This window comes from Oculina patagonica, chromosome 7, assembly GCF_052425735.1.
Source record: "Oculina patagonica isolate OP01 chromosome 7, crgOcupat, whole genome shotgun sequence".
In the NCBI taxonomy this organism is placed as follows: Eukaryota; Metazoa; Cnidaria; class Anthozoa; order Scleractinia; family Oculinidae; genus Oculina; species Oculina patagonica.
In genome coordinates, this window is record NC_135764.1 from 22,569,377 (window position 1) to 22,585,933 (window position 16,557).

The 16,557-nt window shown below is 38.8% G+C and overlaps 1 protein-coding gene across 1 annotated transcript; it reads left to right on the forward strand.

The window, feature by feature from the left end:
* Positions 1-22: 22 nt before the first annotated feature.
* On the forward strand, positions 23-16,058 carry LOC144659682 (uncharacterized). The gene is made up of 9 exons (XM_078520173.1): positions 23-156; positions 254-363; positions 1,616-1,696; positions 2,883-3,022; positions 3,568-4,090; positions 4,390-4,414; positions 5,228-5,284; positions 14,570-14,644; positions 15,568-16,058. The coding sequence occupies exons 1-9, from the start codon at positions 25-27 to the stop codon at positions 15,622-15,624; spliced, it is 1,200 nt and encodes a 399-aa protein (XP_078376299.1). The 5' UTR covers positions 23-24; the 3' UTR covers positions 15,625-16,058.
* Positions 16,059-16,557: the final 499 nt, after the last annotated feature.

Consider the following 16,557-nt stretch of genomic DNA (forward strand, 5'->3'; position numbering starts at 1 on the left):
GTAACCATCACATTATCTGCCAAGATGGCGGACGACACGAACAGTTCGTGTTCATCAAACATGAACGATTCCTCGGTTAAAAAACATCACAAACAAGATAATTTAAGTTATAATAGACCAAAATATCGAGAAGCTCGCTGGGAGAGATCAGTTAAGGTTTGTTTTTATATTTTAGTTTTATATAAAAGTTGTGTTTGTGGTCTTGTGGAAGTACCACGAATTGAGCCTATCTTTTTTTCTGTTTCTTTTCAAGGTTTACACCATAAATTTGGAATCCAAGTATGTGCTGGTTCAAGGAGTTCCTGCAGTGGGTGCTACAAAAGAATTACTGGAACTGTTTGCACTTTATGGTGCAATTGAAGAGTAAGCTTTCATTTTTTTTTGTGGTGACAAGAGTACTGTTTAATATTATGTCTGTAATCTTATAAAAAATTGAAAGTCTTCGAAAGTCTATAATAAGGTTTAATCTCGGAAAGTAATGCTAGAACTTTAAGATGCTAAGAAAGGACACTAGGCATTAAAATAGATTACTGGGGTGCTGTTTACATGAACAAATTATTGTGTTCAATGGAAATGGAAATATACAGTGTATAACCATGAGTGTACATGTAATTTCCATCAGGTTGGAAATCCTTTCTCAGTAAAAATTATCAACAGTACAATGGACGAGCTTGGGATCTGGTATGTGGAGGTTGTTGAGGTATCCATGGCAACCCTTTGACTGACTGTTTAGATCTCAAGTTTAACCGTACCCCTTGCCTACCAGCTAGAGCCAAACACACTAAGCAACCAGCGACCATATTGAATTTTTAATCAGAGATTCTTTTCAAATAAAATATTAAAGTTCACCTAGATTAAGCATTTAAAATGAATTCCTCTCCCTTTTCCACATTCTCCTACTGTACTATTGACACGTACAGCTCCCTGGCTAACTCCTTGACCATGTTCATTTGAAGGCTCAATTTCTTCGATTGATCGAGGTCTTTTCTTTGCCACCTTCTTCTTTTTTTGTTCAGACTCTTCAGAATCACTTGACTTAAATTCGCCGTGACTTAAATCGCTTACATCAGAGTCGCAATCGGCAAAAGTTTCAGCAATAGCTTCATCTGTGTCCATTCTGCCTTCACGCACACGAGCCGCCATTTTGTAAATTGTCTGAGCAAAAAGCAATTTTATTGGGTCAGCGGTATTTTAAAAGTAGTGTCAGACTGTGCCAGACCTTTCTCAACAACTGGGGATGTTTTATTTACCAGGACAAGGACTACCAGGCTTTCAGTGATGTCCTTTGGTTGAGGATGTATATATACGTCCTCGGTCGTTGCGTGACAACAGAGAGGACGTATATATATACGTCCTTGGTAGGCAAGGGGTTAACCTTACCTAAATTACATTTACATTGTAGTCACATCTGAAGTCATATACTACACTTTGATTATCATAAATCTGCAATGACCAGTAGCATCCCATGGTCATCCAGATAACCTACATTAGCAACAATCCTTGAAACATAAACGAAGTTACCGGTACATAAATTATAAGAACTACCTGACCACTAGGTTTGCGAAGACTTAAGCTTTTTTAAATTTATTTCTTAACTTTCTTCATAATTATAAAGATATCGCATCCTGGATGATTACCCAACAGAAGAATTCACTGAGGTTTATTGGATCAAGTTTCAGAGGATCAATTCAGCAAGGTATTGTCGATGTGTACATGTTTAATATGTTTTACAACAAAAAGTATTGGTTATGTTGGAATTGTTGCAATGACTTTATATCATTCTGGTCTATACAACATCTGTTCAGTGTTGTACTTCTACAAAGGACTTGTTTTATGTGGAGTGTCAGGGACCAAGGAGGGGGAGGGGCTGGTAGGGCTATAGGGCCACCAGTTTTTTGCTTGCACTGATTTTTTAGGGATCCAAATGTGCGATAAAAGGAGGAACATTGACCCTTAATGCTTTTTTGTCTTGGCCAGATATTTTAGGCCTACCACTTTCCCTTTCCTTTTCTTTTCCTTCTCTGCGGCCCCTGAGTGTGCAGTAGTGGATCTAGTGGAGGGACCTGGGGGGCCCAGGCCCCCATCTTCTTATTAAAACAAATAAAAGCCTGAACTGAGGGCTAAGAAAAACTATTTTCAAAAGCACCCCCCTACCTTATTCTAGGGTCTGGATGATCACCTCCCCCCTCATCTGAAGGTCTGGATCTGCCAGTGAGTCTGTATTGCTGGTTTTCACTGTCACGCAAGTAACGATACTGTTACGCGCTGAAAACTACTAGATAGTCTACGTGTCCAAGTCTCAGGTCTGTACGGTATTCCGTACTCGAGTTATCCGTTGAAATGTTTCACGAAATTTTAGAGTGTACAGTATGGAATTCCATGCTGGAGTCCGTGTGAAGGGGCACCAAGATGGCCGCCGGAAATGAATGAAAACATCTGGCATTCAATTCTGCTATAAAAAGCGGTCAGTTCACCTTCATGAATATGTAAACACTTATATAAACACTTCTTGTAAAACCTCAATTGTTCAGATCATTAAAAATCACAGGATGAAACATTTTATTCAAGTATACGTGACAGCCTTCAGGCGGCCATTCTGATGTCGTGTGGCGGAAAACTCCGAAATTCAAAACGTTATATCTTTAAAACGGCGGATGCTAACGAGCTGAAAACCTTCAATAAGATATATGCTGAGGACGTCTAATAGCCAGTGAAGGATAAAAAGTCATGAAACTCGCGATTCTGGATTTTCCAATTTTGATGACGTCACGTGAAAACCAAGAATTGTTGACCATCAGTTCATCATAATCATAATATTCTGAAGTAGTGGTTTCAAGGTTTGTTTTATAGGCATAGTTTTCTTTTTTTTCCATTATTTTTAGAATTGCAAAGAAGAAGTTGGATAACAGGTCTTTTTTTGGAGGCATATTGCATGTTTGTTATGCCCCAGAATTTGAGACAGTTGATGATACAAGAGAAAAGCTTCAGGAAAGGAGAAAAATTATTGCAAAGAAGACAAGAGGTGAATTTTCAGGACTTTCTCAAACTCATTATAATAGTTCATCAACTTAAAAACAAAGTAAAAAATGTTCAGGTTGAAAACCAATCATTTATTGGACCAACGACAGATATACATGAAATAGTTAGGACCACTACCATGTAAAACTACTACTCTCCAGTTTGCATTTGCATAGGACTGCCACTCAGTGCTGTTAGCTTTGTGTTTATCTCTTATTCCAATGTCAGCTGTTAAGCATCATTTCTAAGGTCACATCCCTCAAATGTGGTTCATTTGACCATGCAGGAAATGAAAAAAAAATTCTGAGCTTCTTGTATTGAATTTTACAGCTTGAAAAATGCTAACAGCCAATGAAAAAAATTCAATTTTGACTCACATGAACTTGAAGGACTGTCTACTGTCTGACTATATAGGCCAATGAAATTGATTTCATAATGTCGGTTTTAGTCAAGTTTTTTATAAGATGACCACTAACATTACTTTAAAAAACTTGGTAAGCCCTTTTTGTTTAGTTTCTAAACAGTCTGATAATTTGTTGTTGTTGACAGAGCTGTTTGGTGTGCAACAGAAAGCCTCCTCATCCTTAACCAAAGGTGTGCCAATAGGAGATTCTTCATTAAAAAGGCCCCTTGAAGAGGAAATCAAAACCAAACTGGAATCCTCTTCCAACATCCATACGCAGCAAACAACGGTGCACCAAACAGACCATTACAGAGTACCACCAACAAGCACATTACATCAAGTGAACTCCTCTTCTTACACAATGCAGCCAAGTTCTACATTTGATTACCCAACCCTTCCACCACCCCCACAGCATTTTTATCCATATCAATATCCTCCACCTCCACCCTCTTGGGATTTTCCTTGGGTACCCTCAGCACATGCAACACTTCCAGCCTACTTGCAAAATTTGCCCCCTCCCCCTCCTCCCCCACCACCTCCACCCCCACCTCCCCCTCCTGAGTCACCTGTATGTGATGATACAAAGACAAGTGATGAAGGACCTGGGCAGCAGAGGCCATTTACTGTTTATATGTCACAGGTTATGATAGGACCACAGCCTGAAGAGGGGTGAGTTCATAAAATTATTTTTTACTACTTCCATGCACTCCTTTTAGTACAATATACATGTATTCTTTTTGAGTGTACAAATCAAAGTACCTTTTAGGCTTGTGTAATGAAACCTTAATCTGACTCGTTGTATTCCTTCTGCCCAGCAAGAAGTTTAACAAAATTGATTCGCGTAAATTTTTCCAACATGGAACCATTTGGATGAAGAAAAGTAGGAGTTAATTATGACTTACCTAAAACACATTTTATGTAGTCTTAACTCTCTAATTTACCAGTAAATTATTTTTATTGCTTTTCAGAGCTTCTTCTCACAAGGTTTCCTTGGTAACTATATTTTTTTTGTTATAAAAAATGTGTTATAATGCTGCTGTATATTTTTATGGGTTACAGGGCGAGTCAAAATACAAATACACAATGCCCTGATTCTATACACAATCAACTGTCTAATAACAGAATTACATGACTTTTGTAGCGTCCAACTAATTTTAGTACCTACATTTAAATTTAAGTTCCAGCTTTCATTTTAGCCAGGGCGACATTGCATACAGACTATACAGTTGGCAACTATTAAAGTTTGCTTGCAGAACTTTTACACAGGGTTCGGACAGGTCACGGAAAACCTGGAAAGTCGTGGAATTCTAGAATTTTATTTTCCAGGCCTGGAAAGTCAAGGAATTTAAGTGTGGGTCATGGAAAGTCATGGAAAATGGTATTGATTGTACAAAATAAATTAGACACATTATTTTTTTGTCAAGATTATAGTAAGAACATACCCAATATCAAGATAATTTCCACATATTAAATGGTCAAATTTGGGTCATGGAAAAGGTCATGGAAAGTCATGGAATTTCAAAAGCTCAAACGAGTACAAACCCTGCTAGGTGGTTGTGAAATCCTTGATATTTCATTGTTATTTGTCTGCTGTTTCTGTTACAGTAACAGTTAGTTACTGTACATGTTACTTTTGGTTCAATGATCAAATCAGGTATTATATGGAATAAGGTTACTGTTGAAAGTGATGATAAATGCGGGCTTTCCAGGATAAATGGCCCCTGGCATTTATTAATAATAATAAAATGTGGTGCTGCATATACTGTAGTTTTACATTGTCATAAATTAATGTGTTCTTTCTTTCAGACTGGTGACAATTCTCTCGACAAGACGGCATTTTCTATCAGAAACAGACTACACCAGGTACAGTTGTAAAACCCTGCAAGTTTTCATTCATTTTTTGGAGCTAAGTGATGACTTGAGTTGACTTACAATATCAAACTGCCAGAGAATGCCACAAAACTGCAATAACCCCTGAAGCCCCCGCCATCTCTTTACCCCAACAGCCCAACCTCAGTCCAAGGGTCTCTCTTTCCCTGCCCCCTCTTCTCTCGCTCTGGGAGGTGGGGAGAGAGAGACCCTGGGAACGAGGTTGCGTTTAGCCTATGCCCACTTAGTCCTCCAGTCACCAAAAACCTCAATCCAAGTACCTGTCGGAAAAAGACAAATGCTCCTTTTCACTTCTGATGTCAGGGAGGCCTGCAGTGGCCTCAGAGTTTGTGTGTGGTCTCTGGATAAGGAGATCCAGGTTTTGAAGTCCTTGTGTTGTCCTGTTTAACCCATTGACTCCTAAACCGGCCGTAACCGGCCGTGCGTGACAACCCCTGAATTTCCTAAACCGGCCGTAAAAAGCACATGGAGACCAATGCCCTCTCCCTCCCTCCCTGGAGTTTTTTGGTTCTCCTATTGTTCTACAGATAATAAGGGCAAATAAACCAATCAGAATCTGTTTTCTGCGCATATTTTTAGGGAACACTTGGGGTCCTATAAAGAAGGTTTTTCGTCTTATTTCGCGCGTTGAAAATGTACAAGAAAATCATGGCGCCGGGCGGCACATATTTACAAACTTCCAACTGGCCTTGTGTTTGATTCTGAACACAAAAAATACCATCTTTGAGACTTAAAAAGGAAAGAAGAAACACTATAGAATATTTAAGTGGCCCTAAAACCGAAAACCATGTGGTACATAGTAATAGTAATAGTATATCTTTATTGCGCCTTACTCTCCAAAGGGAGGTATTGGTCTGTTTACAACAAAGGTTTTAACATTTACTAATACATTTAAGAAATAACAAAAATTTGATTCTTATACAATTCATAATGTCAATATATGTAAAAATTAAATAAATTATAATGTTCATTGTGCTTGTAAGTTAAGAAGCTCTTTCCTTTTTTGAAACATTGAATGTATATATTTACCTACTACTTTTGATGTATGTTCATTGTCAGCTCTAAGTAGGTACTTAATCCTCTCGTTCTCACTTAAATATATGTACCTCAGCCTCGTCCCCAGGCCATACCGCGCTATGCGAGTGAGCGGAGGAGGACTGGAACCGAGCGCGATAGCGCGAGGCCTGGCACAAAATGGCAAAAAAGTCCCAGTTTAGCGAGAAAAAGTCCCAGATATAGCTCGACGAAAATATACGTTTTTCTGCGAGGAAAAGAAAATATTTCTGGTTCATGAGGAAACTGCATCCCTTTTGAACATTTGTGGACTATTTTAGATGGCGGAGACGAACTGTAATGCCGTTTTTTTCCTGCCTTGCAGAATGGTATTGGTCGTATTTAATAGAGTTAAGAAAATTATTCTGTTATCATTGTTTTCGTTCACTACTCGTAGTGATACATGGGTCTACATGTATCTAGAAGTTCTTTGTGGTAAGCAAATTACGTTCGCCAGGTACTAGTAACTGTGTTAGTTTTATTTAAACCTGAAAGGCGTCGATCTCAATGTTTATAGAGCTAGGATCGGGATTTTCGACCTTTGTTGTTTACAAATTTATGTGCGAAAACAAAGAAACAATTCAGCTTACTTGAGAGAAGAGGGCTAATCCCCCGATGCATGTATTAAAGCTTGTCATTGATTACCTGTAATTTTTTATTTAGCTTTTTAGAGAAAGAAAAAAATTAATCTAACTCTCGTAAACCAAAACTTTATTTGATCTTGATGTAGCCTGTCTTTTTCTTGTATACTCTGGCTCATTTCATTAGCAGGAGATGTTAATCCAAATCCTGGGCCATGTTCAGGTAATATATTACAAGTATGCTTCAATCATTTTCGTCAATTCAATGAGCTTATTAAATACAAATTACAGCTGGTCATGACTTCTTGCAGATTCCAAGTGTGAATTGATAACATTTCCATTGTGTAGCACCACTAAATAGCCAACAGTTCTTGTCAGCCCAAAAGGTGTGGAAATTTATTTCAATTTCCCTCAGTTGCAGAGTTAGCATTTCAGCTGAAGTTTATATATTTTGCTGCCAATTTTCGTGTAGTTTTGACAAATTTACCTGCTGAGATGTTCAAAAAGAAACAGAAGTGCACTGCTTTCCCCTTTAGACAAGGTACATACTGCATCATTGTAGACATAGCTCGTTTAACAAAGTATGATTCTTCTGCTATTCTCTCTGACATTTACTTGCAAAGAAACACATAAACACAATATATATATACTGTGTTTATATGTTTATTGCAAATAAATTAAAATATCAAAATATATAATGTTTAAATATTGTTTGAACCGCTCCAGAAAAGCTGGTTACTGGGGCTTTTGGACCAGTTTCTTTTTAACTTGTGAGCCCCATTCTGCATTTTTGATAGCCCAAAAATATTTGTATTTTTCCTCACATGGGTACACTGGCTATTTTTCCCATTCCTTAAACTACCACCTTTTTAACTCCTACTTGCAGAGATATTAAACTGAGCTTGACTGACACACACACACACACATAAACACAGTACAGTATACAAAAGTATTTACATGTATTCAACTCTTGCAATATATGCTAAAACTAGTAGTTATTGGAATTTAGGGGAGTGCATTTGGTAGGGTGGGGTGATTTGGGGAGGAGGCAGGGAAAGCTGGAGGCAGTGGAAAGTGTTATATTATGTTTTCATATTCTCTTGATATTTGAGGTCTGCCCATAGAAAATGTATGACATTGCCAGCTGATGAAACCTGATCTGCTTGTACCAACCCATCTTTCTAAAGCATAAGAGAAGAATAAAGCCTTTTGATTGATTGTGCCAAGCTAAGTGGCTAAAGGTCTTTAATGAATCCAAATAGAGTACATTGTATATCTAGAAGATACTCTGGATAATGTTTGTATAGTAACAATAGTAACAATATAAATATAACATTAACTAACAGTAACAAACGACTTTTAAACTGAAATGAAGCCATTCTAAACATTTTGATACCAGTCCATTCGGAACAGTTTTTTGTTTCCTTACAATCATAATCTTGTCAATGCTTAAGTGGCCGAAGGGAATTAGGTATGTTATAGAGTCTCACAAGTCTGAAGTTCACAAGAGAGAAGTTGAATCTGTTAAGCAGCTGAGTTGACACATTACAACTCGGTATCGTCACCAACAGTAGGCGAATTGCAGCGTTTGTTTCCCAGAAAACAAACCACTACACAGCTTTCTAATTTTCTGATAAGTAGCTTTAGTCATATATTTCGCTACTGATACTTCGAATAAATAGTTACAACTTCACTTACCTTGGATAAAACTGCGAAAAATATTCGAAAAAAGCGAAGGCAAAGGAACAAACAAAGCACACACGAAAGCACAGTTGAAAGTACTGATGGATATCAGCTTTGAGCCTTTTATCTTTTCACCGCTGTTGTTGTTGTGTTAGCGAGAAGCAAAAATACTCATCATACAACTTTCCACGAACGACCACTATTCTATCTCCGTTCACCAAGACACCAACAGAGAAATCGATCGATAGAGAAAGCTCCCATCGCCAGTTACAGTTAGTGGAACATATTCTTTAAGCTCTTTAGATGGTACAATTTGCTGCGCATAAAAATCGACATTTAATTTTTCTACCTTAAATAAAAAATCTCCAATTACTTCACGAGTTTGCTGGCAGACATGGATGAAGGAATCCCAGCCTAATTCTGACGCGTTTTTAAGTTCTTCAAGAAGTTGACTGAAGTTCAATCGTTGGACAGGCTCCGCCATATTGGATTTGCCGTTTATTGCCAGGCGTCCTAGGCGAACTTCCCCGACAAGCTTGGCGGGTGACGTCACATCCAAATTCGCCGGGGACGACTGGGGACGAGGCTGTATGTACCTTACATCAACCTTAGAAATGTGAGAACATAATTCATGTCTTATGGTTTTAAATCCCTGGCAACACATCAAAAAATGCTTTTCGTCTTCTACGCAATTTTGTTTACATACCAAGCATGTTCTTTGCTCTACTGGGATTGATGCTCCTTTATTTTCATATTTTCCAGTCTGTATTCGTAATGTATGACATCCTAATCTAAGCTTTGTCAGGCTTATTCTGTGCGCTGGGTTTTTAACTGTTGTTAGGTAATTCTCAAATTCATAGCTCTTTTTAACTTCCTTGTGTGTAAATTTTTCTCTTGAAGTTGACGATGAACTATTCTGGGTGGCGTGCCCAGCCAGTTTTGTGAATACTTATTTCTGAGGGTTTTCCTCATGGTTAATCGACCGTTCTTGATGTGTTGCCGGGTTATCGGTTCTGTTTCTTGATGCATTTCTTCGTTAGTTGCAACATCAAAAAATGTTGTAGATGTTGTTGCATATTGAAATGCCTCACTTAACAAAACGTTATTACAACAATACTTCAGTCTTTGCCAATAGCTGAAGATTGAGGTTTTTATGTCAATGATTAAAGGATAACGCCCAAGTTCTGCCCTGCAAGCAATGTTTTCTGTATACCATGGGACGTTTAACGTTTGTTTACAGAACTTGATGTGGACTTGTTCAATTGTGCTTTTATCGAAGTGCGTTTTATATCGTGACAGTAGTTCTGGTCCCCAAATTTCGCACGCATAAAGTAACACGGGCTTAACAAGGGCATTGAAAAGTTTGTTCTTAATCGCAATAGCTGCTGAATCCGTGTTAGAAAAGGATCGTTTAATTATCGAGAGGACCTTAGTGGCTTTTTTGCTGAGAATTTCCCTTGCATAAGTGTAACGACCGGATGAGGTCATTTCTATACCTAAATATGTTTGTTTGTCGACAATTTGCAAAGATTCATTGTCGTATTTAAAATTTATATTATATTTGTTTTGTCCGTTACCGCTGAATATGATTATGTTCGACTTTTTGGTATTAACTTTGAGCTTCCATTGCTGAGCGTGTCTATGAATTACATTAAGCGATTGTTGCAACCCTTCGGGAGAAGGACTGATTATTAACAAATCATCTGCATACATTAAGCAGTTTATAGTTCGATTTCCTAACATCACACCTGGAGATTTGCTCTGTTTAAGATATTGCGGTAGATCATTCATAAATAAAGAAAATAAAACTGGACTTAGACCATCACCTTGCCTTATCCCTTTGTTACATGAAAATAGTTCAGTAAGTGCGTTTTGGTTAATTTTAACACAACTCCTAATAGACGAATACATGGATTTAATAACATTCAAGAATTTCCCTTGTATTCCGTATGTTTGTAATTTATGTATCATTCCAGATTGCCATACACTATCGAAAGCTTTTTCGTAGTCAATAAAACCAACGTAAAGCTTCTTGTGTTGTTTGGTGTATTTATGGAGTAATTGCTGGAAAATAAATAAACTATCAGTAGTTCTGGAGTTTGGTCTAAATCCAAACTGTTCAGGATTTAGAACATCATGTTGTTCGATGAATTTATTCAATCTGTTTTGCAAAATTGATGTGAACAGTTTTCCTAAGCAGCTAGTTAAAGTGATTCCTCTGTAATTTGCTGGAGATTTCTTATCACCTTTTTGTTTGTATATTGGTTTTATGACACCTATGTTCCATTCAGTTGGAAAGGTTCCGTTCTCAATTATGTCGTTAAATATTCTCTCTAGAGAAGGCATAAGGTAATAACGCCCGTGTTTGATCATTTCATTTAAGATAGCATCCGTACCGGATGCCTTTTTATTCTTGAGTTTAGATATTTGATCATGAATTTCTTTTGCAGTGATAGGCGCATCTAAAATTTCATCTGTCTTAGTTGTTGTTTGGTCAGGATTGTTTGGAGATGTAACGTTCTCGCCGTGCGATTCTTGAGCTTTGTCATACAAAAGGTTTTGAAAGTGGTTTATCCAGTCTTCTGACGAGATATCAGAACTTTCCTCGACTGTCTCATTTTTTCGGATTTTGTTTATAAGTTTCCAGAAGTCGCCGCTTTGGTTGGACTTTAAGGCGTTTATTTCATTTAGAAGTTGATTTTTATATCTTTTATGCATCTGTTTTACTAGCTTTTTATATTTCTTTTTGACTGCAAAGTACTCTTGCCGCAGTGATTGAGGAGCTGTGGGATTAATTTCCTTTACAAGTTTCTGCAGCTTTTTCTTCAGTTGTCTGCAGGTATTGTCATACCATGGTTTGTGTTTCTTGGTATGTTTACGCGTTTTACGTGATGGTACAAGACTACGTTTGGCAACTGATTTGAGTATCTGATTGAACTGCGAAATCTCATCATCTATTGAACTGTGGTGTGCTGTATTGAAGGATTGGAGTTTGTCTTGAATATCAATTCTCGATAGTGCACTAATAAATTTGTCTTTGGATTCTAAATTCCAAAGAAACTTGGTAAAACTGTTCTGTGGAGACGTTTCTTTTCTTTGAGAATTTTTTGATGCGTTGTTTATAATATCGCGATTACGGGAAGCTAATTTGAGAGTAATTGGACAGTGATCAGAATTAGGTGTTAAAGCTTGTACTTGAAATCCTAGCACTGTGTCTTGAAGATCTTCACTGACTATTCCATAATCAACAGTGCTTGCTCCGTTGGTCTGATATGATGTTAGCTTGCCGTCTAGATCTCCTGTAACTCTACCGTTACAGAGTGCTAAAACCTTGTTGAAGAAGGATTCATCTTTCCTTTCACGGCCGCGAAGATCGAGCGAAGACATGCCGTAATGGCGCTTACAAGTGCGTTTTGAATTCAAATCACGGGCTTGAACACGGCCTAAATGCAGCTTCTCAAGACTTCTGAGAACGAAATGGTAATGTACTGTTATTGCTTCGAATTTGGGTGTAATTTTTTGAAGGATCGGTAGAGCCATTAAAAGTGTAAAGCCGTCTGCTAAAATTAAAACTTCGCCTTCGACATGAACATGTGGATAATTGATTCTGCCGTGCAGTACAGCACGGCTCGAAAAATTTCGATATTTTGATGCTTGTGAACTCATTTCTTGGCTTCATCCTAACTGAAAACAAATTCTAAACAAAGTTTCTTTCAAGTTTTTGTCATTTATCAATTTTGAGTGCGGAATTTTAGGCTTTTGAAGGCAAACAGATTTGTTGTGCACGTGTTGTCATCCGACACCTATTTTTTGGGAGACTTGCTTCTTCATTGTTTAGCTCCGCTTTGCTTTGAATTATGTCTATCGCTTTAGAAAATTACAACAGTGCTTCAGAATATACAAAGGAGTATGTTTATAAACATTAAAATTAAAGGAACGCCTAGAAAGCGGTGCTAGTGTTAAGTTAGTGGTCGGAATTCTGGGGAGAGTTGAAAACACTGACCCCCGATCCGCGGACTACCCACTGACCCCCCACTCCGCGGATCACCTACGGACTACTCCGCGGACTACCCTTACGGAGTACCCCTACGGAGTACCCTATAAAATGAAACGAATTTATGTTTGCGGGAAAAAAAAAAAAAAAAACAGGAGAAACCTACCTGTGCCACTTGCACGATCGATCGAAACAGCCGCCATCTTGTTTACCTCGATCCAGTCCTAACGGGACTAGCCTAGTACTAAAATCGGGAACGCCGGAACGCCGGAATACGAAAACCCGGAACAGATAAAATATATCGTGTAACCCTTACAAATATAAAGAGCTAACCGTAAACAGGCTAACCGAAGTTCATAGTAGGTTTACCGATGAATAGTAGGCTAACCGAAGTTCATAGTAGGCTAACCGAGGTGAATAGTATGCTAACCGGAGTGAATAGCAAGCCTACTATGCACTGCGGTTAGCCTACTATTCACCTCGGTTAGCCTACTATTCATCGGTTAGCCTACTATGAACTTCGGTTAGCCTGTTTACGGTTAGCTCTTTATATTTGTAAGGGTTACACGATATACATTTTATCTGTTCCGGGTTTTAGTATTCCGGCGTTCCTGGTTTTAGTACTAGCCGATGAATTCCCGTTTGAGTTTGTAACAAGAAGGACTGGATCGAAGTAAACAAGATGGCGGCTGTTTCGATCGATCGTGCAAGTGGCACAGGTAGGTTTCTCCTGTTTTTTTTTTTTTCCCGCAAACATAAATTCGTTTCATTTTATAGGGTACTCCGTAGGGGTACTCCGTAAGGGTAGTCCGCGGAGTAGTCCGAAGGTGATCCGCGGAGTGGGGGGTCAGTGGGTAGTCCGCGGATCGGGGGTCAGTGTTTTCAACTCTCCCGGAATTCTGTAATTTTGTAAGCGTTGTTTATATGCTTTGTCGCGCCGCCGTGATTTGAAGATAATTTTATCATCTCGAATTACCGCTTTTCTGCACCGAGAAAAAAGCTCAGTGTTATTGAATTAATAACTGTTTCAGTTGAACAGTGATTGAAAACCTATCATTTACCCGACTATTTTACGATTTTTCTTAAGAATTTGTACAAAGTCTACCTTTTTTGCGAGCTCCAAAATTATGCGCGGAGGTGAATAAAATTTTATCGCTGTCTTGTAATTTCGTTTGGGATCAATTTATCAATGCTGGGAATCTCTTTTAGTCATAAATTGATATTTCAACATGTCTAGTTTAAATAAACGTTTACTTTAGAAACTAATGGTTTGTCTGAATTTACTGCGCATATGGTTTATTTTTTCCACTCGTGCGTTTGCGTTGAATGCCGTAAAATAGCCAGGTATTCAGGTGTGGATGCGCGCGTAAAACTTCAGGAGTCAATGGGTTAATCATTCTCACAGAGCCGCTCTCCAGACAGGGTAATAAAATAATAGTGGCAGGGACTTGATGTACAGTTGTAGAATACAACTACACAGAAGTAATTGCCTCAGAATAAAGCAGCAACAATTGCACGTCAGCGGACGCCTCTAATCGCATGTATTTTGTTTGGAACAGACTTTGATCTTTCATCCTTCCCTTGGTGTTTTTTTTTTTTTTTAAATCTTCTACTCTGAACACTATCTGTCCTGATTGCACAGCAGTGCTGTGGACAACACCTTATCTACATGTAAAGCCCAGTCTCCACTAGTGACGCAAGCATAAGCATAAGAGGCATAAGCTCCTTATGCGAGGTTTTATGTTATGCTTCTGCTGATTCTTATCATTCTTAGGTCGCAGCCGTCAGCCACATAAAGACACTTAGCGACTAAAGGTCGCAGAAAGTAAACTTATAAGCATCTTGTGTCGTTTATGCTTTCACTGCTAGAGGGGACCGGGTGTACCTAAGTAGTTATTTTGGTCGATCAAAAATTGGCCAAAACACTTGCTCCATTTGTGTTTACAGTTATCAAGAACACACCAGAGTACACAGGGAGTCTCACCTTCCCCTGCACAAAATAGGCAACTAAATATAATTCAGGTAGGAAGCAATGCCAGCAGAAGTAAAACATAACTGCATAATTTACTTGAATGTTGGGATGGCTTCCGCTGAACATTCGAGCAATAAAAGCAAAAATAAAGATGCCCAAAAAAATCTAATAGCAAAGTGACAGTTTGAGTATAATTAATTTTTGCACTCATTGCTCGAACGTTCAGCGAAATCCATCTTAACCTGGAAAAGCCAGAAAATTTCCATGATGCGATATCCTCGGGGTCTGAGTTAATGTTGTTTCTCCAAGTAGTTATTATGGTAAAGTTGTATTTTTTTAACAATGTCACGAGCATGAGACAAAGAAAAATTCTGAGTCCCCGACGGGAATCAAACCCATGGCCTCCCAGATACCGATTGGGCGCTCTAACCAACTGAGCTACGAGAGACTCGTGGTGAGCTGAGCCATTTACTAGGATGATATGTGAGACGCGTCCTGCATACTGTTAGGATCAGCAATGTCGAATTCATCAATACATGTACATGTATGTCCCGTCGGGATGAATTCGACATTGCTGATCCTAGCAGTATGCAGGACGCGTGTCACATATCAACCTAGTAAATGGCCCAGCTCACAACGAGTCTCTCGTAGCTCAGTTGGATAGAGCGCCCAACCGGTATCTGGGAGGTATGGGTTCGATTCCTCTCGGGGACTCAGAATTTTTCTTTGTCCCATGCTCGTGTCATTGTTGAAAAAATACATCTTAATTATTTATCACCGAGCACAAAATTTACCATCGTTATTATTTACTAGTTGTTATGGTTTGCTCATGCCCACTTTAAGTCACCTTTCGATGTGTGGAATCCTTTATCATACCATTGACAGAATTTAATTTTATGGGTTCAGTCATGATGTCAATAGAACAATAAAATAATACTCAGTGTAAAACATTTTCTTTTTCTTTTACCGACAGAATCCTGGGGAATCAACGACCCCGTCTGTTCCCAAAAAGAAAAGAAAACGAATTTGAACACCTCTTGGAAAATAAGACAGTTTTATATTATTAATTTACGACTTCAAATAAAAGCAAGCAAACCACGAATGCTTTCATATGTACAGCACAGAAGAGGACCTGGAAATTTAAACCTCTTGTGCAGAGGAAGGAAGCACCCGATACAGCCGTGCAAAGCTTCAAGCTTCTTCGTTATTTATCAACAGTCAGCAGTTTAAAATCATGGACCATGTCAGCTCGATCTCTGATTAACGGCCTCTACTTTGTGCAGAACACAATAAGCACTCCAGAGTATCCTCATCAAGTTGGTTATGACTACGGATTTATGAAGATCATCAAGTACCTTTGTACGTGTATGTAACGAAGGGATCTAGTGCAGTATACATCGAAAAATAAGAAATGGTCATTGATGGCTCCGAAACGTATGATCCTGACTTCTTTGCACAGAAAGGTAACCTCGTATAAAGAACAACAACTACATCAGCACCTTTGCTTACTAATCCAACTGACCAAAACACTGCCTTTTACTTTGAGTGTTCTGCCCCTTTAGGGTCGAGTAGCCATAGTCGCGTGTGACTTCTGTTTGACGGAGCGCATTCTTGCACCGTGTTAAAAGAAGGATTACCTACCAACCAACCCATCCATACACCCACCCACCCACCTACCTCCTACCTACCTACCTACCTACCCACCCATACACCCACCTACCTACCTACCAACCTACCTACCTACCCCACCTGCCTATCATACCTTAGCACCTGCCAAAAAAAATACCGACTTGCTGGTGCCCAACGCTGCCAGCAAGTTCTTAAACGCATGGTCTGTATCCTGCCGTTCTGCGACTGTCACAGGGTGAGAGAAGAGTCAGGAGAATGAAGCTTTCCTGATTGATTTCGTAGTTGATTTTCTGTTTAAAATCAACTACGAAATACTGATTCAGAGATGTTAGCT

Bases quoted from the DNA above. Each gene is read 5' to 3' on its own strand.
- LOC144659682 (XM_078520173.1), top strand. From the start codon at position 25: ATGGCGGACGACACGAACAGTTCGTGTTCATCAAACATGAACGATTCC. The intron at 1,697-2,882 runs GTATTGTCGATG...CATTATTTTTAG, and splicing joins CAGAGGATCAATTCAGCAAG to AATTGCAAAGAAGAAGTTGG. The intron at 5,285-14,569 runs GTACAGTTGTAA...TTGTGTTTACAG, and splicing joins TCAGAAACAGACTACACCAG to TTATCAAGAACACACCAGAG.